The 26,779-nt window shown below is 45.2% G+C and overlaps 1 protein-coding gene across 1 annotated transcript in view; it reads right to left on the bottom strand.

The window, feature by feature from the left end:
* The window catches only part of DHX8 (DEAH-box helicase 8), a 28,434-nt gene extending 22,069 nt beyond the window's left edge, over positions 1-6,365 (bottom strand). The window contains exons 1-4 of the mRNA XM_060082537.1: positions 6,037-6,365; positions 1,786-1,871; positions 1,212-1,284; positions 716-801 (exon numbers count right to left, since the gene is read on the bottom strand). Of these exons, the coding sequence (XP_059938520.1) occupies positions 716-801; positions 1,212-1,284; positions 1,786-1,871; positions 6,037-6,184 (393 nt within the window). The 5' untranslated portion in view covers positions 6,185-6,365. The remainder of the gene's footprint in view (positions 1-715; positions 802-1,211; positions 1,285-1,785; positions 1,872-6,036) is intronic.
* Positions 6,366-26,779: the final 20,414 nt, after the last annotated feature.

Below are 26,779 nucleotides of genomic sequence, written 5' to 3'. Positions count from 1 at the left end.
AGTCTATTTTGTTCACTGCTGTACCCTGGTAGTTGTAACAGTGCCTGGCACACAGTAGGTACTCAATAAATACTTGCTAAAATGAAATCTAAAAATCAAAACTTTAAAAATAGGATCTTTGGGGCTTCCCTGGTGGCGCAGTGGTTGAGAGTCCGCCTGCCGATGCGGGGGACACATGGGTTCGTGCCCCAGTCCGGGAGGATCCCACATGCCACGGAGCGGCTGGGCCCATGAACCATGGCCGCTGGGCCTGCGCATCCGGGGCCTGTGCTCCGCAACGGGAGAGGCCACAACAGTGAGAGGCCCACGTACCGCAAAAATAAATAAATAAATAAATAAAATAAAAATTAAAAAAAAAATATATATATATATATAAATAGGATCTTCTAATATGTAATAGAGAAAAAAAATCTAATTTCGCACATCAGGCATCTGTTCCAGAACCTTAAGTTGTTGCATACTTATTCCATATCCCTAATCACTGCTTTCCATAATTCCCAATCTCATTTCCCTAAAATATGGTTCTCTGAACCCTTTAACACTATTCAATACAACAGTATGTGCTCAGGGAGTGACCACTTTCACTTTGAAAAATATGTTACAGTGTAGACAAACTTAAAATTAATAACTAATGAGACAAAGCAAAGGGGTGAGGAGGGGGGAACATGCAGTTACAGTAGACATCCTCATCCTCATCCTCTCGTGGTAACAGTACCCGAACAGAAGGGTTGTCTGGCTGGCAAAGGACTGGAAAGAGTTCCTTCAGCTTTTCTTTTTCAGTTTTGGGTTTAACAACTGGATCTTGTTTCATTAAAGCGCATGAAGGGGTTTAAAAAAAAAGATATATTTAATATTCTTAGTGGTTAACAGAAGAACTCCAACATTAGATTTTCATCATACTAAAAACAGAACATTTTCCTACATATTACTCACATACATTACTATAAACATAATTCAATTTTCAAAAAAAACACAAAAACACTGATTACAAAACCCTTAACAAACTATCCCGGCGTGGCGGTGGGGAGTATGATTCAGTATTCATTTGATTGGTTATGTCTTATCATTTTAATTTTGCCTTAAGTCATTTGAAAATTTTGCTAGAACATTTACTTGCTCAGCAGCTGCTGCAAGGTAAATAAAAGCAATTTACCGGACGCTTACAATCTAAACTATTCTGGAGATGAAGCTTGGCTAGGAGCTCTGCTCACCTTTGTTTGTGGAAGGCTTCGCTGGAGGCCGCATGGTTTGTATGAGACGCAGCAAGTTACTAATAAGAGAATCCTTTGAAAAGAAACAACAAAAATTGTCAGCTCCTGGATCAGTGCTTAAAAACACTAAGAAAAGGGGTGTCCTTTAGAAAAGGGTGGTTATGCACCTGAATTTAGCTAACTGGCACAAATGAAGCATAGAGTGTCAACCTAATATGGCACGAACCTAGTAACACAGCCTCAGAGGAAGCTAATATTTAGGACTCTTTGGGGGGAAGTAATTCAGTTCCCGTCAACCATTTTATTTCCCATGGTTTAGAACTACCTCTAAAACCTAGACTCTTGCTTTTTACTTCCTGATTCAGAGAACAAGAATGTAAACACCCATAAAGACTTAATAATGGAAATCGTGCCCCATTTTCCTAGAAAGGTGTCACAGGTAATTCAGTTACATTACCACTGCTTAGTGGCATGAAAACATCACACTTAATGGCTTACTTGATTGGCATGTACTATCAAAATTTAAATCCAACAGTGACACTGAAACAAAACAGGGGTCTCTACATACACATACCGTGAATTCTGCACCATTTTTGACCAGTGAAGACTTAAAAGTATCAAAGGTGGTATTTTTCTCAGCAAGACTGATCACAAATTCAGCTGCAAATGAGAAAAGGGATTACAAGAAGAATGGAGACTTGAGCAAGAAATCAGTTTCAAGTACGTTAAAAATAAAACCAGTTGGGTTATCCAACAGTCACAAAAACCGACGACCACCATTCAGTAAGGGTAAAGAAAGAATTTAGACTACCAAGATTAGCCACGTATAGTCTAGTTAATTTTCATAAGTAAAAACAAGAAATGGCTCATCAGGCCCTTGAGTGTATTTAAGGGAGGAAGACCTCCTTGTCCCAGATCACTGTACTCTCTTCATGAAACTGCTAGGTATGTACTCCACCATATAGATTCTAGAGGCAACCACATCCAAGAGCATGAGCCCATGTGCATGTGTACATGCACGCACACATGGACACACGCACAAATAGGATGCTTTCTACAGTTTCTGAAGGGACACACCCGATCTATATATGAGGGCCAGGCAGCTGCTGGATGGTACAACATCAGTCGGTGAAAGACTCACTTGCCCCTCTCCCCCAAATTTTTCTCTACAAACCGGCTTAGTTTTGAAATTTCTAATATTAGAACCTTTTTTTTTTTTTTTTTTTTTTTTTGTGGTACGCGGGCCTCTCAGTGCTGTGGCCTCTCCCATTGTGGAGCACAGGCTCCAGACGCACAGGCTCAGCGGCCATGGCTCACGGGCCCAGCCGCTCCGTGGCATGTGGGATCTTCCCGGACCGGGGCGCGAACCTGTGTCCCCTGCATCGGCAGGCGGGCTCTCAACCACTGTGCCACCACGGAAGCCCTAGAACTATTTATTAATTATGAGACTTTCAGGAGAAAAGTGCATTATGATAGGCTGAGATAATAAGCCTCACACTGTAAGTTCCACAAGAAAATTTTAATGATTTCATTTGGATTTTTTTTTTTTTTTTTTTTTGCCGCACCACTCCACTTACAGGATCTTAGTTCCCTGACCAGGGATTGAACCCGTATCCTCCACAGTGAAAGCATGGAGTCCTAACCACTGGACCGCCAGCAAATTCCCTTCATTTGGATTTTAATCCTTAAAAAATAATAATAGACATGGAAGATCTGGATAGCTAACTTATAAACTAGTAACACCATACCATTTCCATGCTGAAATTTGCCTTTACCTTTTTTATGACATTAAGTGAAAGCCAGATGCCATCAGCTTTTTTTAAATAACAAGTTAATAACAACATCAGTGGTTAAGACTTTTCAAACATCTACTACATGCCAGGCACTATGCTAAGTGTTTCACATGGGTTATCCCCATGGTTCTCACAACAACCCTCATAGGTAGGTACCATTATTGTCCCTGTTTTACCGATGAAGAGGCTGAGGGTTCGAGACAGTGACTTACCCAATAATAATTGGTGGAGCCAGGACTGGAATCCAGAAATCTGATTTCAGAGCCCAAATTCTTTAGAGAGATGTGGAGGGAGAACTAAGTCACATGGTGCTAGTCATACAATGCTCAAAAGAGCCAATCCGAAAGCAGTCAGCAGCATATTCATACTGCAGCCGTCATTAATGAGGATTTTTTTTTAATTTTCAGAATTATATGAGGACATCATTAAATTAACTGAAGTATCAAACACTGGATCAGTAATTAAAAACAAGCTCATTGTTGAAAACAGGAAAAACAATGAGACTGATTTAAATGATAATACATCAAGGTCAAAATCAAAAGAATCAAGTCAACAAATAAAACACAAAAGAAGTAAATATATACCTTTTTGTTATTAAAACCAACTCTGGCAATTTAGTTTCATCAAAACAATATAGTTTATCGCATTTTTCCAATATTAGTATTTTTAATGTTACTGGTTTTGTAATTCTGTGTTTAACAGTGTGATACTGTGATTTATAAGAAGCAATACATATTTGGTCTCCATCCCTGGCATGGAGCTCCTAAAACCCTTGGAATTTCCTAAATGCAGAGAGTAAGTTATCTTTTTTTTATGTTCCTGAGATAACCTTAGGAAAGCCCCTAGGTAACTAGGATGAGGGCTAGTTGCCAGGGAAACCAATCAGGAGACTAGAGGGCTGGAACTTTCAGCCCCAACCTGATCTCTGGGGAGGGGACAGGGGCTGGAGATTGAGTTCAGTCATCAATGGCCAATGATTTAATCAACTGTGCCTATACCGTGAGACCTCTATAAACACCCAAAAGGACAGGGTTTGGACAGCTTCCAGGATGGTGAACACATGGAGATTCCGGGAGAGTGGGGCACTCAGAGAGCATGGAAGTTCCTCTCTCCTTGCCACATACCTTCTATTTGGCTCTTCCTGAGTTATATCTTTTTATAACAAACCAGTTAGGGACTTCCCTGGTGGCGCAGTGGATAAGAATCTGCCTGCCAATGCAGGGGACACGGGTTCGATCCCTGGCCCGGGAAGATCCCACATGCTGTGGAGCAACTAAACCCGTGCGCCACAACTACTGAGCCTGCGCTCTGAAGCCTGCGAGCCACATTACTGAGCCCTTGTGCCACAACTACTGAAGCCCGCGCGCCTAGAGCCCATGCTCTACAACAAGAGAAGCCACCGCAGTGAGAAGCCCGCGCACCACAACCAAGAGTAGCCCCTGCTCGCCACAACTAGAGAAAGCCCACGCGCAGCAACAAAAGACCCAACGCAGCCATAAATAAATAAATAAATAAAATAAACCAGTTAGTAAAATGCTTCTCTGAGTTCTGTGAGCCACTCTAGAAAATTAATCAAACCCAAGGAGGGGGGTCGGTGGAACCTCAGATCTATTGCACCTGACAACTTGGACTTGCAAGTGGCCCTCGACGGTGGGGGCGAGGCAGTTTTGGTCTCAATAAGTTTTTGTTTCCTCTAAAAGAGGCTAAGGCATTAGTGCACTGTAGTTCAAAAGAGAGAGAGAGAGAAACAATGTAAGCGCACTGACCGAGGGACTCTACCTTGTTCTCTACTGTATTCCTAAGCCCCTAACTCAACAAAGGTTTGCCGAATGAAGGAACATATTACCCAGAGAGATAGCCAACTGACGAGAATATCACCTCATTATTATCTAAAAGAGAAGACTGAGGAAAAATGACACAGGATAGGTACATCTCGATGGGAGGCAAGAGAAAAGTGAACTAAAATATACAGGTGCTATATACTAACCCTGTGAAGAACACAGTATCATACCTATTTCACAGATGAGAAACACAGCTTCACAGAAATTACATCTTACCCAAGATCACACATCTAACTTCCCTCACCCCTCTTTGTCACGCATGGGTCCCTTCCCTTCCATCCCTCCAACTGATGACTTCATCTTCATTTAGAAAACAGAACAGTCACATTGGAACTCTCTGCCTCATCTCCCCACCGCCAATCCCTAAAACCACCTGCATCTACAACCATATTCTGTCCTCCTTCCTGTTAAAATGGATGAAGCATCCCTGTACCTGTCAAAAAATCCCTCCACTCATGCTCTCGACCCCATCCATCCCTCTGCCTTCATAAGGACTCCGCCTGCCTGTGGCCTTAGCTGTAGGACCCCAGTCTTCTCCATGTTCTCAGTTTGGGTTCTCCCTGTATACAGTTTGTCCCAAGACGTCTAATGTTTGACAGACACTAGACATTGGTGCTTGAGAGACAGTATAAGCATGAATGGTTAAGAGCACAGTTAAAGCCACAGACTACAAAAGACCTGGATTCCAGAGCAGGCTCACTCACATTTGACATGTGATCTTGAGGGGCGTTACTTTATTATTCGGAGCCTTGTTTTCTTAATCTATAAACAGATGATACTATCTCACAGAATGGTATGAAAACCAACTAAGATAATGTAAGTAAAACACTGAGCATAATATCTGGCATGTAGTGAGAACCCAGTAAGTGTCTGCCATGAACATCTCATCGTCATCATCATCATCATCATGTGGCTCTACGTTGTTGTTGTTAATGCTGTTTGTCTGTGTCTGAAAAAAAAACAACAAAGCGATGGCCGCTCCAGGTTTCACTGACAGCTCTGGGAAATGGTTTCTAACAGCTCGGCCCGGAGGGCTCTCAAGAGGAGGCCACTGCCGCAGGTTGCCTGGGCCAAGTCTCTGACAAAGAGATAGACTCACACGGACCCACACACTCGGTCCATCAATCCCCTTTCTCCTTCCGCTTCCCTCAAGCCCAAACCCAGATGCCGCAGAGACCTCCGCGGACTCACCCAGATCCTTGTCGTTGATCCCCAAGTGATTGTCCAGCTCAGTGCAAACCTTCGACACTAAAGACAGATACTCGAGTTTGGCTAGTTCTTCCGCGGGGCCCAGCTCTGTTCCGGGTACGGCTCCCGCCGTGACCACGGCCACCGCCATGGCTACGATTTTCCCCGGGCCCCTCACTGCCAGCCTTCGGAGCTACTGTACCCGCCGGGCCCCCTCACTGCCGGCCTTCCGAGTTACTCCCACCCCGCTCCAGCTTCCTCTTCCGGGTCGGCGCACTTCTCTTTTGTTTACGGTAAATTGATATCTCCTGGAGCTTCTCTTGGCGTTACCGGATGGATCATAGAGATCAGACAGGAAGTGCTTAAGGAAGGGACGGCTGAGTGGGTTACTCTGCACACAGGGAGGCGCCCTCTACAGGCCAACGAGCTTCTTGGGCCGCTCTCAGGCTCGGAAACGTTCATTCTCCACGCGCTTCCGCCCTAGGTCGGCAGAGGGCGACCGGGGCCTGCGCAAGGGGATCTGGGGAAAGGGGGTCGCGACCTCCACCCATCGAACTCCCCTCCACCCCGCCGAACCGCGCTTTAGAAGCCTTGAAAAAGGTACCCGAATTCAAGTATGGAAAAGGCAAGATTCGCTTTACAGCAGATCCCTATATTCCTGGGGCTTTGCTTCCGCTTGGGTCATGCCTATCTCAAGCGATTCTGTAACAAACCAGCAGGCGATGGAGTCTAGTTCTGTCGTTAACTCATTTTACAGACGAAGAAACTGATACTTCCACTATCTAGCTGAGTGACCTTGGGCAAATTAACCTCTTGGGGCTTAGTTTTCTCATCTGTAAACTGGGATAATGTTGCTCTAACTAGGTTTAGGTGATGATCAAATGAGATAACTGTACAAGGAGCCTGACTCTAGTAAACACACTACAAATGGCAGTTGCTATAATCCCAAAGCTGAGACAATGGTCACCGTAAAGTCTGTCAAGCGTAGATCTCCTCAGTCTGAGACCCCAGAGAGCCACCTGGCTCCTCTCTTGTGAAAACCACTTCTCAACCCCTGATTTTCTGGATGCTAATACCCTCAGTCCTCTCAGAACTTTTCCCCCCAAATATCAGCTGTGCTGTGATCCCAAAGTCAATAAGCTCAGGTCTCCCAGCTTCTGCTTCAGGCCCCCTTTTCCTATGTGACAGAGGTGAGGATTTTCCCACACCACACTGCTCTGAGTGATGAATGAGGAAACAGAGGCACCCCCAAGTGAGTGGCTGTCTCATCAAAAGGGATGAAATCAGGGCTTCCCTGGTGGCGCAGTGGTTGAGAGTCCGCCTGCCGATGCAGGGGACACGGGTTTGTGCCCCGGTCTGGGAGGATTCCACATGCCGCGGAGCGGCTGGGCCCGTGAGCCATGGCCACTGAGCCTGCGCTTCCGGAGCCTGTGCTCCGCAACGGGAGAGGCCACAACAGTGAGAGGCCCGCATACCACAAAAAAAAAAAAAAAAAAAAAAAGTGAGTTCATGGCTGGAAGGGATAAATTGGGAGATTGGGATTGACATATACACACTACTATAAAATTGATAACTAATAAGGACCTACTGTATAGCACAGAGAACTCTACTCAATACTTTTTAATGGCCTATATGGGAAACGAATCTTAAAAAGAGCAGATATATGTATATGTATAATTGATTCACTTTGCTGTACACCTGAAACTAACACAACATTGTAAATCAACTATACTCCAATAAAAAAATTTTTTTTAAAGTGAGTTCATTCTTACAAGGATATATTTAGAGCACAGGAAATATAGCCAATATTTTATAATAACTATAAATGGAGTATAACCACTAAAAATTGTGAATCACTATGTTGTACACCTGAAACATAATAATGTACATCAACTATACCATAAAAAATAAAATTAAAATAAGTTTTTAAAGTGAATTCATTCTGGGAATTCCCTGGCGATCCAGCGGTTAGGACTCAGCACTTTCACTGCCGAGAGCCTGGGTTCAATCCCTGGTCAGAGAACAAGGATCCCACAAGTGGAGTGGCACAGCCAAAAAAAAAAAAATTGAATTCATTCTCATTGTCCTTTGGATATGTTTTAAAATATTATACCAGATGTAATTAATTGCCTGTTATTATTATATTGCTTTCCTTGGACAGCCTCCATGTGGCCCATTTAATACAACTGTTGATAGTTCCCATTAAATAATCTACCTTCACAAAACAATATTTAAAATATCGAGGGACTTCCCTGGTGGTCCAGTGGTTAAGACTCCAAGCTTCCACTGCAGGGGGTACAGGTTCCATCCCTGGTCGGGGAACTAAGATCCCACATGCCATGTGGCGTGGCCAAAATAAATAAATAAAATAAAAGACTGAAACAAATAGCTTATGCTTAATCACTACCACCACCCATGATGGATAAGAAATAATTTCCCACTGCCCTCCTGTAATAACAAGGGCTTTGCTTTATGCCTATTCCTAGACTGATGTATGTGTTCAACCCTACCCACAATTCCCACATTATTTCTGTTTTGTCCCAGAGACTGGTCCCAGGGGTAAGAACTTGGGGGTTGGGGGAAGCAGAGAAGAAAGTCTTGAACCTCTTGGCAACCCTAGATTGGATGGATGGAAAGCAGAAATAACCTACCTGTGTGTAGCTGAAAGATGGCATCCTCAGGGAAGTTGGTGAGAAAAACCACAGGACTTCCTGTCACCAAAACAAAATGGTAGGCCTTCCCTGGTGGCACAGTTGTTAAGAATCTACCTGCCAATGCAGGGGACACGGGTTTGATACCTGGTCCAGGAAGATCCCACATGCCTCAGAGCAACTAAGCCTGTGCGTCGCAATGGCTGAGCCTGCGCTCTAGAGCCCGCGAGCCACAACTACTGAGCCCGCGTGACACAACTACTGAAGCCCGTGCGCCTAGAGCCTGTGCTCCGCAACAAGAGAAGCCACCGCAATGAGAAGCCCGCGCACCACAATGAAGAGTAGCTCCCACTCGCTGCAACTAGAGAAAGCCCACACGCAGCAACAAAGACCCAAAACAGCCAAAAATTGAAAAATTAATAAATAAATTTATTTTTAAAAAAAAGAGAGAGAGAGAAGCCACTGCAATGAGAAGCCCGCGCACCGCAACGAAGAGTAGCCCCCGCTCACCGCAACTAGAGAAAGCCCGCGCACAGCAACGAAGACCCAATGCAGCCAAAAATTAATTAATTAATTAATTGATTAATTTTAGTTAATTTTTTAAAATGGTGTTGCTGTAACCAAGAGAGCCCTGACTTTTTCTGCTGGGACCTCAGGGGAAACAGCTCTGCTCTGGAAGGCAAAATCAGAATGATTTGCTTCTAAGCATGTGACTGCCACTCAACTGTTATTGTTATTAATGCAGGGAGAGTTCAGAAAAAAATGGCACCTACTTCACTGCTCCACTGGGGGCCTGACCCAACCGGAGACTCTGGGAACCAACCGAAAGTCATTGGTGGGAAAGGCCTGAGCCCTTTCATCCGAGGCTCTCGCTTAGAGGGACGGGACGGACCCCAGAGAGAGTGAAGTAGTGAAAACACCCCTCATTTTTTACTCTTTTCCCCCAACTTCTTCTCCAAATTTGAATCAATTCATCAAACATGTATTGAACATCTACTTCGTGCACAGGCACTGTGGTAGGTTCTAGAAAGGATCATTAGGGGTCAGAAAGGCAGTAGAAAACCATCAAGGAAGAACTAGAATATTCTTAATACCATATGCGTGACTTGGGGCAGAGCTGTGTTTATTAGTCTGGTCTGTCTGCTGCCTAAACAAAAGGGCAGGTGATCGGAAGACAAAAAACAAAGCACGCTTGCTCCTGGTCCTCTGAGGTCAGCTCAGGGGAGGGAAGGGGGCAGACGGGGCCAGGGCCATTTCAGAGGGCCATTCCTCCTGTTGCAATCCTTTATTTGTCTGCCTTATCTTATGATGCTCCAGCACAGCCTCAGTTTCGCCCCAAATATCCCCGACCTAAAATTTCCCCTCCTCTTAGGTCATCAACCTGCCATCATTAACAATGGATGCTTTGAGCTCTAAATTCTCCAAAGTTTTATATTATTAGGCAAAAAAATTCCTTCTTAACAGACTTTTCCTTTTTTGTCACAATTAAGTTTCCTCTTTTCTCTCTCACTTTAAGGGCTGTCTTTAAAATGTCAGGGGAATAAAAAGAATCAGACACCCAGACACCCTTAGGATGTGAACTTGTTAAGAGAATTTATTCCCCCACCTCTACCTCCTCATCGTCTGTGGAAAAGGTAAGAAATTTTCACATATTTATTTATTAGTTAATCGTCTTTAAGTGACCCTGCTTCGGGATGCAGTGGATATTTTGTAGACTTCATTTAGGTTGGTTTTCTTTAAAAAGAAATTCTGGGGGGACTTCCCTGTGGCATAGTGGCTAAGACTCTATGTTACCAATGCAGGGGACCCGGGTTCGATCCCTGGTCAGGGAACTAGATCCCACATTCATGCCACAACTAAGGAACCTGCCTGCTACAACTAAGACCTGGCACAACCAAATAAATAAATAAATATTTTTTTAAAAAAAGAGAGAAGAGGGCTTCCCTGGTGGCGCAGTGGTTGAGAGTCTGCCTGCCGATGCAGGGGACACGGGTTCATGCCCCGGTCCGGGAGGATCCCACGTCCCATGGAGCGGCTGGGCCTGTGAGCCATGGCCGCTGAGCCTGCGCGTCCGGAGCCTGTGCTTCGCAACGGGAGAGGCCACAACAGTGAGAGGCCCGCGTACTGCAAAAAAAAAAAAGAAAGAAAGAAAAAAAGAGAGAAGAGAGGAAAAAAAAAAAAACGGCAAGGAAGCCACTTAGGAGATCAGCATATGGCAGGATTTAAAACTTTTTTAAAAAAGAAAATAAAAGAAAAAATTTTAAGTCAATATTACAAGTCTAGGTGACAAAGTGGCAAGTTACACTGAACTTTTTTTTTTCTCTAGTGATACTTAGCCTCGACTTCTGGGAGCAGGGTATTTTTGTAGCCTCTGGTTTCTGTTTGAGGTCATTCTTTAGTAACTTGAGGCTTTCCTCAGGAGAGATGCAAAAAACAAGGCAAACCAAAAAGTATGTTGATAGGAAAATAGCAGAGAAAAGAGGAGCTGGCGTTCTGTTTGCAAGTCAGGCATGTAAACAGCTGCCCAGTTAGCTCCGGGCCAAAGGTCTGTGTTAATCTGCACACTTGCCACTAACTCCAAAGACACTGCTCCTTCGGAAACTCCATTTCTTCCCCCAAGAAAAGAAGGAAGACTTCCCAGCATGCCCTCCATCCCAAATCTGAGAGTGCCCGGCAGAGCAAGCCATGAGGGACTTCTCCCCGGGCTCTCCAGGCCCTGAGCCTCAAAGGAGCTTTGGTGGTAGCAATAGCTGCTGCCCTGGTGCCGAAATAGCCGCCTCTCCGTCCTGGGATTATAGTCATTATGGTGATTGATGCCTCCAGAGTGAAAATTAGCAATCTGGTGAGGTAACTAAAAATGAATGCATCTCTTCCTAGGGTTCACTACACCCAGCTGAGCCACCAAATAAAACCAGCATATGGGGCAATTAGGAAGCCAGCTCCTGCTTTCAAGTCCAAGAAGAAAGAGACGGAGTTCAGGGCCCCAGCTTCCCTGCCTGCCTCAGTAATGATCACAAATCCTAATAAGCATCCGCTTTGCCTCTCAGTAGTGCCCCTGGTCTGTCCCCCATAAACACCAACCTGTGGTTTCACCTTTCAAAAGAATCATTTGTTCCACACAACAACATCTTACCCTCTTTTGCTGCAAATTGGCTGAGGGAGAGGAAGGAGGGAAGTGCGGATAAACCTTTATCACATAGGTTTGTGTGGGGCAAAGATATTCTTTCTTCATAGTCATATATTTGTTTGTTTGTTTGTTTGTTTTTGACCGCGCTGCTCAGGTTGCAGGATCTTGTTTCCCAGTCCTAGGATCGAACCTGTGCCCCCTTGCAGTGGAAGCGCAGAGACCTAACCACTGGACAGCCAGGGAATCCCTGCATATATTTGCTTTTACATGACCCAGAAAGACTCTGATCTTCCCTAACTCTCAAATAGTGGTGTGAGTAGAACTTATCTGAAAATTTTTGCAAGACATGGAGATCCCATAATGATTGATCAACCTCCCTACGGATCACATGCAGAAATCCCCATCCTGTTTTATCCCCATGGACTTGGACCTGATGGGACTTCACGTTTGACAAGGATTGATTGGGGTCACGCTGTCAGCTACTTGCATATTTGGATTTAAATGCAGTTTCAATCACTTGTACTTCTCATGAAGTTTTAGAGTTAGAGGGGATTTAAGAGATAATGTAATCAAATCCATTCATTAGATGCCATCTTTATTTGAAATGGTTCTACTCCCCTGACCTCAATATCTGAAATTCCTCTCTCTAACCCAATGTATCCTTTCTACCACTGGACCTTCTCTTAATTTTCATGGTGTCTCTAAATCTTTCATCTATCCTTTCTTCCAATCTATCACCATTCTTTTTCACTTATATTCCCTCAACCATTTTGATGTTCACAAATGTCAAGGAATCCCTCCCTCCGTTGGTTTTTTTTTTTTTTTTTTTGCGGTACGCGGGCCTCTCACTGTTGTGGCCTCTCCCCTTGCGGAGCACAGGCTCCAGACATGCAGGCTCAGCGGCCATGGCTCACGGGCCTAGCCGCTCTGCGGCATGTGGGATCTTCCCAGACCGGGGCACAAACCCGTGTCCCCTGCATCGGCAGGCAGACTCTCAACCACTGTGCCACCAAGGAAGCCCCCTCCATTGGTGTTTCACTGTCCTTATTTTGCCAGCCCCGAGTGGCTCCTGTTGCCCTGTTTCTTTCTTCCCACACTGCTGGGTATTGCTGGAGAAAGTCCCAAGGTCACATTGGTTCAACACAGTATAAATTCATAATCTTGAACCTCACCTGGGCCTCACTTGGGCTCTTCTGGACAGTAGTTTTCCATTCATTGTGACTCAGGATGTCCCAACTCTCCCAAAGTCCCAAACTCACCCCCACCACCATCATTCTCAGAAGACTTCACCTCGTACTCACAGGGAAGATGGAGGTCATTCAAGACTACCCTCCCTAGGGCTTCCCTGGTGGCGCAGTGGTTGAGAGTCTGCCTGCTGATGCAGGGGACACGGGTTCGTGCCACGGTCTGGGAAGATCCCACATGCCGCAGAGCGGCTAGGCCCGTGAGCCATGGCCGCTGAGCCTGCGCGTCTGGAGCCTGTGCTCCGCAAGGGGAGAGGCCACAACAGTGAGAGGCTCGCCTACCACAAAAAAAAAAAAAAAGACTACCCTCCCGGGAATTCCCTGACAGTCCAATGTTTAGGACTCCATGCTTTCACGACCAAGGGCCCGGAAAAAAAAGAAGACTTCCCTCCCATCCCCACCCTCACTTCCATCTCAGAATAAGTCCATCCTTTCAGCTGATGTTTCTTTCTGTCTCTAGGAACATACCCCTTCTCGTCCTCAAAGCTCATGCCTCCACCACGCTCTCTCTTCATCTCATCCTCTCCATTGACAACCTCTCTGCTCTCTTGCATCCTTACCTTTTCTCTCTCCTTGTTTCTTACCCTCTTGTTACAAACATGTTCAAGTCTCCACCAAGCTAAAAATAGGAAATCTTTGGGGCTTCCCTGGTGGCACAGTGGTTAAGAATCCGCCTGCCAATGCAGGGGACACAGGTTTGAGCCCTGGTCCGGGAAGATCCCACATGCCGCGGAGCAACTAAGTCCCTGAGCCACAACTACTGTGCCTGTGCTCTAGAGCCCATGAGCCACGACTACTGAGCCCTCACGCCACAACTACTGAAACCTGAATGCCTAGAGCCCGTGCTACACAACAAGAGAAGCTGCCGCAATGAGAAGCCCGCGCACCGCAATGAAGAGTAGCCCCCGCTTGCTGCAACTAGAGAAAGCCCGTGCACAGCAATGAAGACACAACACAGCCAAAAATTAAAATAAATAAAATAAATTAATTTTTTTTAAAAAAAGGAAATCTTTGTCTGCTTTCACTCAACCTACTCTCCTTATCTGTTTCCTGATACAACCAGAGCTCTGGGAAAAGCAAACTGTACTCAAATCTCTCTGTTCCCCCTCCTCCTACCTGCCCCCTTGTCCAACTTATCCCCTCAACCCCTGGCCATTTGCTTCCACCCTCATGATGTTATTCATTTATGTATTGATTCATTCAACAGATATTTATTGAGAACCCACTCTGTGCCAGTCATTGTTGAAACTCCGCTCTCAGAGAGTTTACCAGTTACCTCCTAATCCAGTGATTCTCAAATTTTGCTGCACGTTGGAATCATCTGGGATCTTTTTAAAATACTGATGTCTGGGTTTCACTCCACGATATTCTGAGTTCACTGGTCTGGGTGTGACCTGGGCATCAGGATTTTTTAATACTTCTTGGGTGATTCTAATGTGTAGCAAAGTTTGGGAACCACTTCCCCTATCCCCTAATGCAAGGTTTCTCAACCTCAGCGCTACTGACCTTTTGGGCAGAGATCATTCTTTTCTGGTGGTGGTGGTGGGGGGTTTCCTATGCACTATAGGTGATTTAGCAGCGTCCCTGGCCTCTACCTACTAGATGCCAATAGCATCCTCTACCCACCGTCGTGACAACCAAAAATGTCTCCAGAGATTGCCAAATGTCCCCTGAGGGGCAAAACCAACCCTGGTTGAGGGCCACTGCTCTAACGTCTTCAATTCTCATACTCCTTGACATGTGGATAGCATCGTGAAACCCCTCCTTCAGGAGACTATCCTTAATTTGGCTTTCACCACAGTGCACTCTCTGATTCATTATGCAAGGATATAGTGATATTCAAAGCATGTTGTAGGGTGGATATAGGAGTTGCTCACGTGTCTTTTGCTCACCTTTTATTGGCTACTTATCTACAAAGCAGATGAGTAATGTAACCTTTATTGTGGGCAGCCACATGTCTAGCTAAGTCTGGGATTCTGGTCCTAGAGTTTGTTTGTTTGTTTTTTGGCCGCACCGCACAGCTTGCGGGATCTTAGTTCCCGGACCAGGGATTGAACCCGGCCATGGCAGTGAAAGCACTAATCAGCAGGCAACTCTCCCAATTCTGTTCCTATAGTACTTTCAGGTCCTGTCTTTTTCCCATTTTCCCCCCTTCCCTGCTGGAAGTACAGATGTGATAGTGTTGAGTCATATTGGACCATATGAACAAGGTCATGACCCTAGGGTTCATAGAGCAAAAGGGTAGAAGGATCCTAAGGCTCTGACCTCCCACAGACACCACTCCAGCCCTAGACTCCTCACTCCCGAATTCGTTTTTGGGTTTTTTTAATATTTATTTATTTATTTGGTTGCTCCAGGTCTTAGTTGTGGCTCACCGGCTCCTTAGTTGCTTCATGCATATGGGATCTAGTTCCCTGACCAGGGATCGAACCCGGGCCCCGTGCATTGGGAAGGTAGAGCCTTATCCACTGTGCCACCAGGGAAGTCCCACTCCTGAATTATTACATGAGAAAGAAATACTCTTCTGTCTGGTTTAAACTACCATATTTGGGTGTCGCTGTTATATCGGTTGAACCCACGTCCTAAAGAATACAGATCCAATCAAGTTCAACTATCACTCTGGCGACTCTCAGATCTCTATCTCCAGCCCCTGCAACTCTCAAACTGTACTCCCCTATTTCGGTTACGTACTGGAAGCTCCAGCTGGATAACCAAGTAGGATCCTAAGCTCAGTTTATTTAAAGCCAAAAGCATCATTCTTTTGGTTTCCCAAAACTAACACTAACTTCCATTTTCCCTAACGCTGCTTAAAAGGCATCCTATTCTCCAAGTCATCCAGGCTCCAAATCTGTGATGCCTGCCTTCCTTATGAGCCTTCTATCCAATTAACAGCTCCCCAACAACCTTAGCTTCCCCTGCACGTCTACATGTTCCATATGCTTCCACCAGACCAAACCACTTGCTAGTCCCCCCCTCCTTAATACGCCGTCTACTTCCAGAACTATTGCAGATTCTGTACTTACTTCTACTGAAAGTCCCTACCCAGCACGCCCTTCTCCTCAAAGGCACGCCTGAGTCATCCCACAGAAGTCCATCCCAAAGCCTTGCACGTGGTAGGCATGAAAATGTTTTTCAAGTTGAAGAGATCAAGTGGTTTGCCCAAAGCCACATGGCTAGATGTTCTGCTGTATGATGGAGACAGCACATTCAAATGATAAACTAGATTTCCTGCTTATTTTTTAAATTGGGCTGACAATGTCATGAGGACATGGACTTCTTAGGAAAAGGTAGTGATTTGAGAAATTCTAAACTATAATTTAAATAAGTGTTCTGCTATTCTGAGCTTTTGGCATACCATGTAGTATAATTATATCATGTGTCTGTGTAACACAAGATAAAATATAAGCATTTTATATAGTTTCATGGATGAAATGTGAATCTTCATCCAAACAAGCTCTTGCCTGCCTGATTCATTATGGACCAGGAAGCCTTTAGAATACTGAGATATTTTTCAAATTGAGCTTGCTCAAATCAGATTAAGAATCACTGAGGAATCCTCTCAGCCAATTTTAAACAAATCAGAGGGTACTGTGGTCAATATTTGAGCCATGTGACCTGCTCTTACAATGAATGTCTATAGCCAACCTTTTTATGTGCCCATGATTTTTTTTTTTTTTTTTTTGCGGTATGCGGGCCTCTCACTGTTGTGGTCTCTCCCATTGTAGAGCACAGACTCTGGACGCGCAGGCTCAGCGGCCATGGCTCATGGGCCTAGACACTCCATGGCATGTGGGATCTTCCCGGACCGGGGCACAAACCTGTGTCCCCTGCATCGGCAGGTGGACTCTCAACCACTGAGCCACCAGGGAAGCCCCTGTGCCCATGATTTTTTTAAGATTTTTTTTTTGAGCCGTATGTAAAAGAGAATCAGTATGCTTTGAGTACCTACATAGGCACATGGCTAGATACTTTAATGATCATCATCACAACCGCAGGCGGTAGGTAGGAACTGCAAGAAACAGGGAAGTGGGGAGACAGGCAGCAAGGCAATTTGGCCAGGTCTCAAGTGATGGGGCCTCTAATTTCTCCTGTTTTTCAGAAGAAAATTTGAGCAGGGGTGGTTTAAGCCTTGAACTATATCCTTCAGTTCGTTCCAAGAACCATATTGGCCCCATTTGCCTGGCCTAGTCATTCACAGCTACCTGTAAATTTCAACTGGGTTTGTGATCAAAAAGCCATCCGATGCTCAAGTTATTATCATCCCAGCTCAAATGTGACCTTTCTTCCTCCATGGCACATGGGAACATGATCTTTGGGTATCATTCAGCTTTGGGTATAAATATAAAAGGCAGACATTACCTGCACACACTCTTGTATATTAAAAGTTGTATATATATATATAGGGCTTCCCTGGTGGCGCAGTGCTTGAGAGTCCGCCTGCCAATGCAGGGGACGTGGGTTCGTGCCCCGGTCCGGGAAGATCCCACATGCCGCGGAGCAGCTGGGCCCGTGAGCCATGGCCGCTGAGCCTGCGCATCCGGAGCCTGTGCTCCGCAACGGGAGAGGCCACAACAGTGAGAGGCCCGCATACCACAAAAAAAAAAAAAAAGTTGTATATATATAATGATATATATAATTAATGTATTTGTTTAATATAGTTTTGAATTTTTGACTTATTTTAAAAAGCTATTCACTTAATTTTCTACATTTTACCTTTTCCTTTATTAGTTTTAATCTGGTTTATGTAAAACAAAAATTTCACGTTCAATTATGTTCTTTTATGCCTACACTAGTGTTTTTTGTCTTTTTGTCAGTTCTGTAATAATACTCTTTAGATTGGTTTGCATCTTTTATTATTCACACAGTTTCATTTACCACTTTTAAAAATAAATTAGGGCCTCCCTGGTGGCGCAGTGGTTGAGAGTCCGCCTGCCGATGCAGGGGACACGGGTTCGTGCCCCGATCCCGGAGGATCCCACATGCCGCGGAGCGGCTGGGCCCGCGAGCCATGGCCGCGGAGCCTGTGTGTCCGGAGCCTGTGCTCCGCAACGGGAGAGGCCACAGCAGTGAGAGGCCCGCGTACAGCAAAAAAAAAAAAAAAAAAAAAAAATAGTAAAAATAAATTAATTTTATTTATTTATTTTTGGCTGCGTTAAGTCTTCGTTGCTGTACGTGGGCTTTCTCTAGTTGTGGCAAGCCCATGCCATTTTTGCTGCAGATCAAGTTCACCTGATCACTCAGATCTTGTCTCTGACAATGTGGGAACGAACAGCACAGCACAAAGGCACGGAACCCAACTCTTCAACTTTACATGATTCACACACATATTCAAACTCCATCTCCCACAGGGTGTGGGAAGCTGGTGTTCCCACTGATGTAGATTTCAAGATGACACGGGAAGCTGGTGTTCCCACTGATGTAGATTTCAAGATGACACGTGTGCCTAAGGGCATGGGTTCGGAAGGAAATGCTACACTCCCAGCTATGTGTCTGCACTGGACTTGGGTGGCATGGTGAATAATCAGCCCCGTGAAGCCACACCCAGGTAAACTCGTACAGACTTGGAAGGATAGGAAGGGAAAACAGGGGAAGTGGAAAATCTGAAATAAAGGCAAAGGTAACAGGCCTCTACATGGTTACATGGTTTGCTGCTTCCAAAGTATTTTCCCACACATTATCTTGTTTTGAGTCCAACAGTAACCCTGGAGGAATAGAGAGCAGGTGCTGTATTACCTACATTTTAGAGAGGAAAACTGAGAAAAGACACCTACCACGGTGCCAGGGGCATAGTGGGTGCTCAATAAATTCATTCATTGAGTCCATGTGCTACTGATGCTCAGTGAACATTTGAGGAATGAACACATGTAGTTCAGAGGCATGAAGTGACTCTTCCCGGGCAGAGGAATCACTTAAACTTGGGCTGTCTTGCTCTGCACTACACTACATGAGGCTACATCTGCAACTGTGAACATTTCTAACCCCATCATGAACTTACGTATTGCAAGTTCAGAGACCTTAGATCCCCACTGCATGAGAGAGGCACTTCTCAGGCCTGCCAGCCCTGAAGAAAGTTCTTAAGGCAGTGCTTACTGGCCCTAGAAACAATTAGATCTTGCATTGAAAGGTTTTGCTACTCAAGCAATCTGTTTCAGAGATCTGTGCCTTGAGCACACACACACACAAAAAAATTGCTCAAGAAAAAAAAAAATTACCGCAGGAGCTAGCGAATGATTTATGGATCATACACACAGCCCCAATCCCTTTTTGCTGCTCCGGATGCGCAGGCTCAGCGGCCATGGCTCACGGGCCCAGTCGCTCCAAGGCATGTGGGATCCTCCCGGACCGGGGCACGAACCCGTGTCCCCTGCATCAGCAGGCAGACTCTCAACCACTGCGCCACCAGGGAAGCCCCCTTTTTGCTACTTTCAATGGCATGTGAAGCTAATTCAAGGAGGCAGGAGGACATTCCATTGCCTAAGTCCTGTGGAGGTGAAAATCCTGCCCTTCTGTTAGTAGACAATCCTACCAGCAGAAAACATGATTTCTCCTGCTGAGCACATGAAAGATGATTGAGGCCTGTCATTGCTTTGTTCCCTGTCACCAGAAGACTATCAGTTCAGAAATCACATGCAGAAATTAGATCAAAATGTAAATTGGGGAAGAGGCGTTGCCGTCACTTGGGGACTATCCTCCAGCTGAAGTTGCCAAAGCTCTTCCTGCACCCCCTGGGAGACCTCTGTCACAGACTCCCCAGATGCTTCAGTTCCTCCACCAGGCAGAATCAGTTGGGTGAGAATCTCTAACTCAGATCTGCCTTAGATGATCAGAGATCCTGGCTAGATTCCAATCAGACCAATCTTGAGGAAATAAATAGAATAATTCCCATGGGAAGATAAATGTTTCTTAGGGAAGATTCTTCCAGGTCAGCCAAGATCAACCTGGGATCCCCGCGGGCTTTCGGGAAAATGAGAACTCAGACCTATCCCAGGTCTCAGAGTAGCTCTGGGCATTTTGGTCATTCAAGCCAGCAATCCAGCAGAGCAACTGAGCAGTGGGGCTAAATGCTTCAGCAGTGCACCTACCCTTTGGTCGATCATCTCAAACCTCAAGGGAAGAAAATAAATTGTAAATTGCATTGGTCCCCTTAGATCGGTGAGCAATCTCCAGAGAATTTATTGATATTCACCAAAGTCATCAAGAGACTGACTTAGAAATCAGAAAGCTAAATTGACCACTTATAATGAGGATGAAACTTTTCAGTGCTAGGAGTACCCCGCCTGAAATTATGCAGGTGCTACAACCACACAGCATCTTCCTCAGTTGGATGGTCCTAACTGACTTACTGGGTGGGCATGTCTCCAGCTTATAGAGTCACGAGGGCCTGACCAAGCTTCTCAAGAGGTCAACAGTTGTCCTAAATTTTTAGCTTTCAGTAGTTGGCAATATCCATCCAATTTTTACATCTTGTTTCCAGGAATTTATCCTATAGACATGTGCACGTAAGTATGCAAACTATATGACTAAATGCATGAGACTGTTCATTGCCACACTGCTTAGTGAAACACTACAAACAACCCTCATGCCCATCACCAGGGAAATGACAAAATGAATCATGGTACATCCATCCTGGGAAGACAGGGCAGTCGTGAAGTGGCAGAGCTGTAAGAACAATAATATTCCATTGGTCTTTTTTAAAGAATAGATGATACAATAGACATATTTTTAGAACCAGAAAAAAATTAATAGATGATACAGATGGATATAAACATACTTGAAAACATATGCTCTTCTACATATTTAATCCAGAAAGCAGCACAAGAAACAGGAGAGAGAACTAAGGAGGAACAATTAATGTTCTCTTTATACCCTTCCATGAAGCTTAAAATTTTCATAATTGAGCATCTATTATGTTTAAATTTTTTTTTAACTTTTAAAAAAAAATTCCATTCCCTAATCATTCTTCAAAATAATGTCAGCCCAGCATCTGTCCCATTTGACTATTATCTGGACTATTAATTACCCAGTGAGCTTCCCAGTTGAACTTAATAGGCCTCAGGGAATTGTGACTCCAAGGCCCCTTCCCTGCCCACAGCTGTAGAGAGGGAATGTTTAATCCTTTGATCCCATTAGAGGCAGATGATTCATGTGGTTGTATAATCATTTCTTCTGAGAAACAGTGATGAGCAGAAAGCTGAGTCAGTTAAGGGAGAAAAATTCATATTTTTAATGCTTCTTCTGACCATCCTAACACATACCATCAAAAGAAAGGTGGGAGGTGAAAAATGGGGAGTTGTTGTTTAAAGGATACAGAGTTTCAATTTTGAAAGATGAAAAGAGTTCTGCGGATAGATGGAGGTGATTGTTGCACAACAATGTGAATGTACTTAACGCTACTGAACTGGAAAATTTTGTTATGTACATTTTATCAAAATTTTTAAAAAACAGAATGCATGCAGACAGCTACCCTTCCATTCAACCTGATTGACTAGATCACACTTTGCACATCCGTTAAATCAGGATTTATTTTTTTTAAAGCATATGGTAACAAGAAAATAACAAAAACAAACACCCTACTCCTTTTTTTTTGTTTGTTTTGTTTTACTTTTTTTTACCGAAGTAGAGTTGATTTACAATGTTGTGGCAACCTCTGCCGTACAGCAAAGTGACTCAGTCATACACATACACACATTCTTTTTTTTAAATATTCTTTTCCGGACTTCCCTGGTGACGCAGTGGTTAAGAATCCGCCTGCCATTGCAGGGCACGTGGGTTCGAGTCCTGGTCCGGGAAGATCCCACATACCGCGGAGCAACTAAGCCCATGCACCACAATTACTGAGCCTGTGCTCTAGAGCCCGCGAGCCACAACTACTGAGCCCGAGTGCTGCAACTGCTGAAGTCCGCGCGCCTAGAGCCTGTGCTCCGCAACAAAGACAAGCCACCGCAATGAGAAGCCCACGCATTGCAGCGAAGAGTAGCCCCGCTCGCCGCAACTAGAGAAAGCCCGTGCACGGCAATGAAGACCCAACACAGCCAAAAATAAAGAAATAAATAAAAAGACCTCTCTGTTAAAAAAAGAAAAAATTCTTTTCCATTATGTTTATCATAGGATACTGAATATAGTTCTCTGTGCTATACAGTAGGACCTTGTCGTTTATCAATCCTACATATAATAGTTTACATCTGCTAATCCCGCACTCCCAGTGCTTCCCTCCACCACCCCTCTCCCGCTTGGCAACCATAAGTCTGTTGTTTATGTCTGTGAGTGAGTCTCTTCATGTTTTGCAGATAGGTTCATTTGTGCCATATCTTAGATTTCACATGTAAGTGATATAGTATGGTATTTGTCTTTCTCTTTCTGACTTACTTCGCTTAGGATGATCATCTCTATTTGCATTGCCCTACTCTTTTTTTTTTTTTACCATTTTGCTTTTTTTTAAGGCATTTAATTTTATTTATTATTATTATTATTTTTTTTTATTTTTTTTTTTTGGCTACACAGCACAGCATGTGGGATCTTATTTCCCCCACCAGGGATCGAACCCACGCCCCCTGCACTGGAAGCGTAGAGTCTTTTTTTTTTTTTTTTTTTGCGGTATGCGGGCCTCTCACTGCTGTGGCCTCCCCCGTTGCGGAGCACAGGCTCCGGACGCGCAGGCTCCGGACACGCAGGCTCAGCGGCCATGGCTCACGGGCCCAGCCGCTCCGCGGCATATGGGATCCTCCCAGACCGGGGCACGAACCCGTATCCCCTGCATCGGCAGGCGGACTCTCAACCACTTGCGCCACCAGGGAGGCCCGAAGCGTAGAGTCTTAACCACTGGACTGCCAGGAAAGTCTGCCCTACCCCTTTTTTTTTTTAACCATTGTTTTGTTAGTGATTATCTGTCAAATTTGCACAGCCGTCTTTTTAAAATTTATTTATTTTTGGCTGCTTTGGGTCTTCGTTACTGCACACAAGCTTTCTCTAATTGTGGCGAGCGGGGGCTACTCTTCGCTGTGGTGTGCAGGCTTTTCATCGCAGTGGCTTCTCTTGTTGTGGAGCACGGGCTGTGTCTCCAGAGGTTGGGGTGGGAGAGACTGAAAGTTCCAGCCCTCTGATCACCTAGTTGATCTTTTTGGCAACCAGCCCCCATCCTTAGGTGCCATCCAAAAGTCACCTCATTAACATAACTCCATGCTGGGCACCACTGAGTGGGGAAAGATAAGGCATACCCTACCATAAATCCAAGGTGGTATAAGGGAAGGCTTCCTGGAGGAGGTGGACATTGAATGATAAGTAAGAAAACTTAGACCCATGGAGATGAGAAATGGAATAACCCAGGGACAGGAACAGAACAGGCAAATGCAGGAGACAGGATGGAAAGAGCAAGAATTGTGAGCACTTTGAATTTGCTGGGTCTTGGCCTACCTTAAGGGAAGCAGTGGGACAGATACTTGGAAAGGTATCAATAGATTGGGAGGTGATCTTCCAGGGCATTGGATGCCTAGCAAACAATAAAGAACCAATAAACCAGAACCCTCAATAAAATGGATGTTTATTTTGTTTGTTTCTCCTGCTGCATGCGGGATCTTAATTCCCCGACCAGGGAGCTAACCCGTGTCCCCTGCACTGGGAGCGCAGAGTCTTAACCACTGGACCGCCAGGGAAGTCCCTGTTTCTGTACTTCTTAAAAAGAAGCAAAATTTTAAGTGATATTAATCTATTGGACAGAATTTCTCTATTGAGGCACAACATATGTGAACATTCCTAGCATACTGCCTGGCACACAGTAGGTGATCAATAGATATATAAGCTAAATTTTTTTGATGTTAGTCAAGGAAACCATACAATCCACACTTCAGTACAGGAAATGATTCTGGAATGGTGGAAACAGTCTTAATACAACCCCAGTCTGTCTGTGCTTCAGAATTTTCCTCCTTTTTTCTAAGGAGGGTGTTGTCTTTAATTCAGACACATTTGTCTGTGAAAAACATGATCCCCTGTGGATTCATTAAACAAATGCTTATCTAGAACCCTTTATGTGTCAGGCAGTCATTCAGGCATTGATGATAGACGTTGGAAAACAAGACAGAAATGTCCCTGCCCTCCCAGAGGTTCTAATCTAGCCAGAGAGACAGACAACAAACAAGTAAACAGACAAATGAGGAAACAGGATGATGGTTGATAGCAATAGGGCTATGGGAAATATAAAGCAGGGTGAATAATTCATTCAATGTTCCCTTAAACAAAATACATGAGCATCTACGACAGGCCAGGCACTGTGCTGGGTGCTGGAGGTAAATCAATGAGCACAACCTGACTGAGGGCTCCCTGCCCACTGGACCTTATGTTCCAGCTCCCAGAGGTATTGGAGAAGCCTCCTTGAGGATGAGACTTTTGAGCTGAAGGGGAAGTCTCTCCAAGAACGTGGCAGGGAGAAAAGCAGATGCAAAGGCCCTGAGACAGAAAAGTGGCTTCCAGGAACAGAAAGGAGGCCAGTGGAGCTAAAAGCAAAGCAGGAGGGAACTGACACTCTGTGGAAAAATCCACAGGTTCCCAAACTTCCACACTAGTTGGGCACGGGAGTCCTGGGACACTGGGTCTGGGAATGGAGATAGGAGATGGGAAGGTTTTCACTTGCTTCTTCCACTGGCCCATTTTTCCTGTGCCTGGGACAGAACCCTGAAAGGGACATGTCCAGCTTTCTAATCTGAAACACCCAGGGAAGTGAAAATACAGGTGAGGAAACACTCGTGTGCCACCACCCTCCAGGCCAGGAGCCCATCAATCCTCTAAACTTTGGAGACTTCCTCTGCTACATGCATTTCCACTCTTTTACTGGTGGGAGTTGAGGCACCCAGGGAAATGTGCCCTACTGGTTATAACTAGATTCACACCACACCACACCCTACCCCCTACCATCCCTGAATCCAAGAGCCAGCCACCACCTCTCACGTCTCTGTTTTGTTGGAACTTAGAATTTATCTGCCCCCAGGTGCAGAACAATGTGAGATAAGCTGGGTTTTGATCTGCTTTGCTTGGTTCTATTTGTTTTCTCCACCTAGGGAATTCCCCCCACCCCCAAGCAGCCTAGACAAACCCACTTTCATTCTTGTGTATTTCCCACCTCTGGGTGTGAAGCTGTCAGACCCAACAATTGGCAAAGAAAGCCACCTCTACAAGGGCAGCTTCTCTGCAAAGGTGTAACACGATTGTTTTGGAGGTAATTTACACTGGAAGTAGATGTTGGAAGTTATTCTTCATTTGCAGCTCACTGGCATTTCACACCAGAACAAAGCTCACTGGTCCTCGAGGTAAGGGGCCAGGTCAGTAATGCCTTTTGCAACTCTCTCCACGCCACCCCCCCCCCCACACACACACACTGTGATTTGCCACCTTTCTTTTTACTTCAGAGGAAAAAGAGGAGTTCAGAGCCACAAACCAAGAGCTGGCAGCAGGGACAGGGTGGATCAGGACCTTCACTTCAATAGTCCTGACACCCATTGTGGTGTAAGAATGATCCAACCTCCCTCGCCCCAGGGCTCGGCACTTCCTCTGCTCCCCAGCCACTTCTGGGAAGGCTCTCCTGCACTTACCCCGGAGAGCTGAGAAATTGGCTTTGTTTCTTAAATTGCAAGAACTCCCATCCACCATGGATCAAGAGGTGCCAAGGTGGGAACTTGGAAGAAGCCCAAAATGGCAGTTTTCTAGAAGCTGGTGGAGTCGATATTGTCTGCCTGATGAACAATCTTGGAAAGAGTCTTCTAGGTAGAAAAACCCAGGAAGCCAAGAGAGCAGACACCCCAGTTCCCAGCCCTGGGAGGAGACAGTGGGGGTCACCAAGGGGCGGCTTAGAGAGGCTTCGCCCGTTTCTGTAACCAGCCAGCCCTGATCCCTGGCTTTGATGCGGACTGTCGATTGATATTGACTCTTTCCAATTTTTTCTAAAGGGCAAGTCCCCACTCCCACCTTCCACGTGGTTGTCCTTTAAGCCCTCCTGGACAGATTTTTTGAAGCCACGCTGATAAAAAGATAATAATAATAATAACTCAGAAACCACTCAAGACCGTCTGCTTGTCCACACTCTCAACCTCAAAATAGTTTATATTTATAGAACACCTCACAATTTCCACACCCCTTCCCCCATAAATTATTGATTTGAATTTCATGACAAACCCTTGAGGTAGTAGGTAGCAGTTATTAGCCCCTTTTTTGCTGCAGAGGAAACTGGTGCTCAGAGAGGTTAAGAAACTTGTCTAAGGTCACCCTGCCAATATACAGGAAGTGGTGAAATAAAGACCCAGATCCAAGCACCCAGATTCCTAGTTCAAAAGACCATTCCTGGGACTTCCCTAGTGGCGCAGTGCTTAAGAATCCTCCTACCAATGCAGGGGACATGGGTTCGAGCCCTGGCCTGGGAAGATCCCACATGCCACGGAGCAACTAAGCCCATGCACCACAACTACTGAGCCTGCGCTCTAGAGCCCGCGTGCCACAACTACTGAAGCCCACGCGCCTAGAGCCCGTGCTCCACAATAAGAGAAGCCACCACAATGAGAAGCCCGTGCTCGCCGCAACTAGAGAAAGCCCGCGTGCGGCAACGAAGACCCAACGCAGCCAATAAACAAACAAACAAACAAATAAATAAATAAATTTATTAAAGAAAAAAAAAAAGTCCATTCCTAGTTCACTCTGTCCCTCTGCTGCATGGAACCTCAGATCCTCCCAGATCTTGGTGGTTG

This window comes from Mesoplodon densirostris, chromosome 18 (assembly GCF_025265405.1).
Source record: "Mesoplodon densirostris isolate mMesDen1 chromosome 18, mMesDen1 primary haplotype, whole genome shotgun sequence".
Lineage (NCBI taxonomy): Eukaryota > Metazoa > Chordata > Mammalia > Artiodactyla > Ziphiidae > Mesoplodon > Mesoplodon densirostris.
The sequence above is the reverse complement of the archived record's forward strand: the minus strand, read 5'-3'. Positions and strand labels throughout refer to the sequence as shown.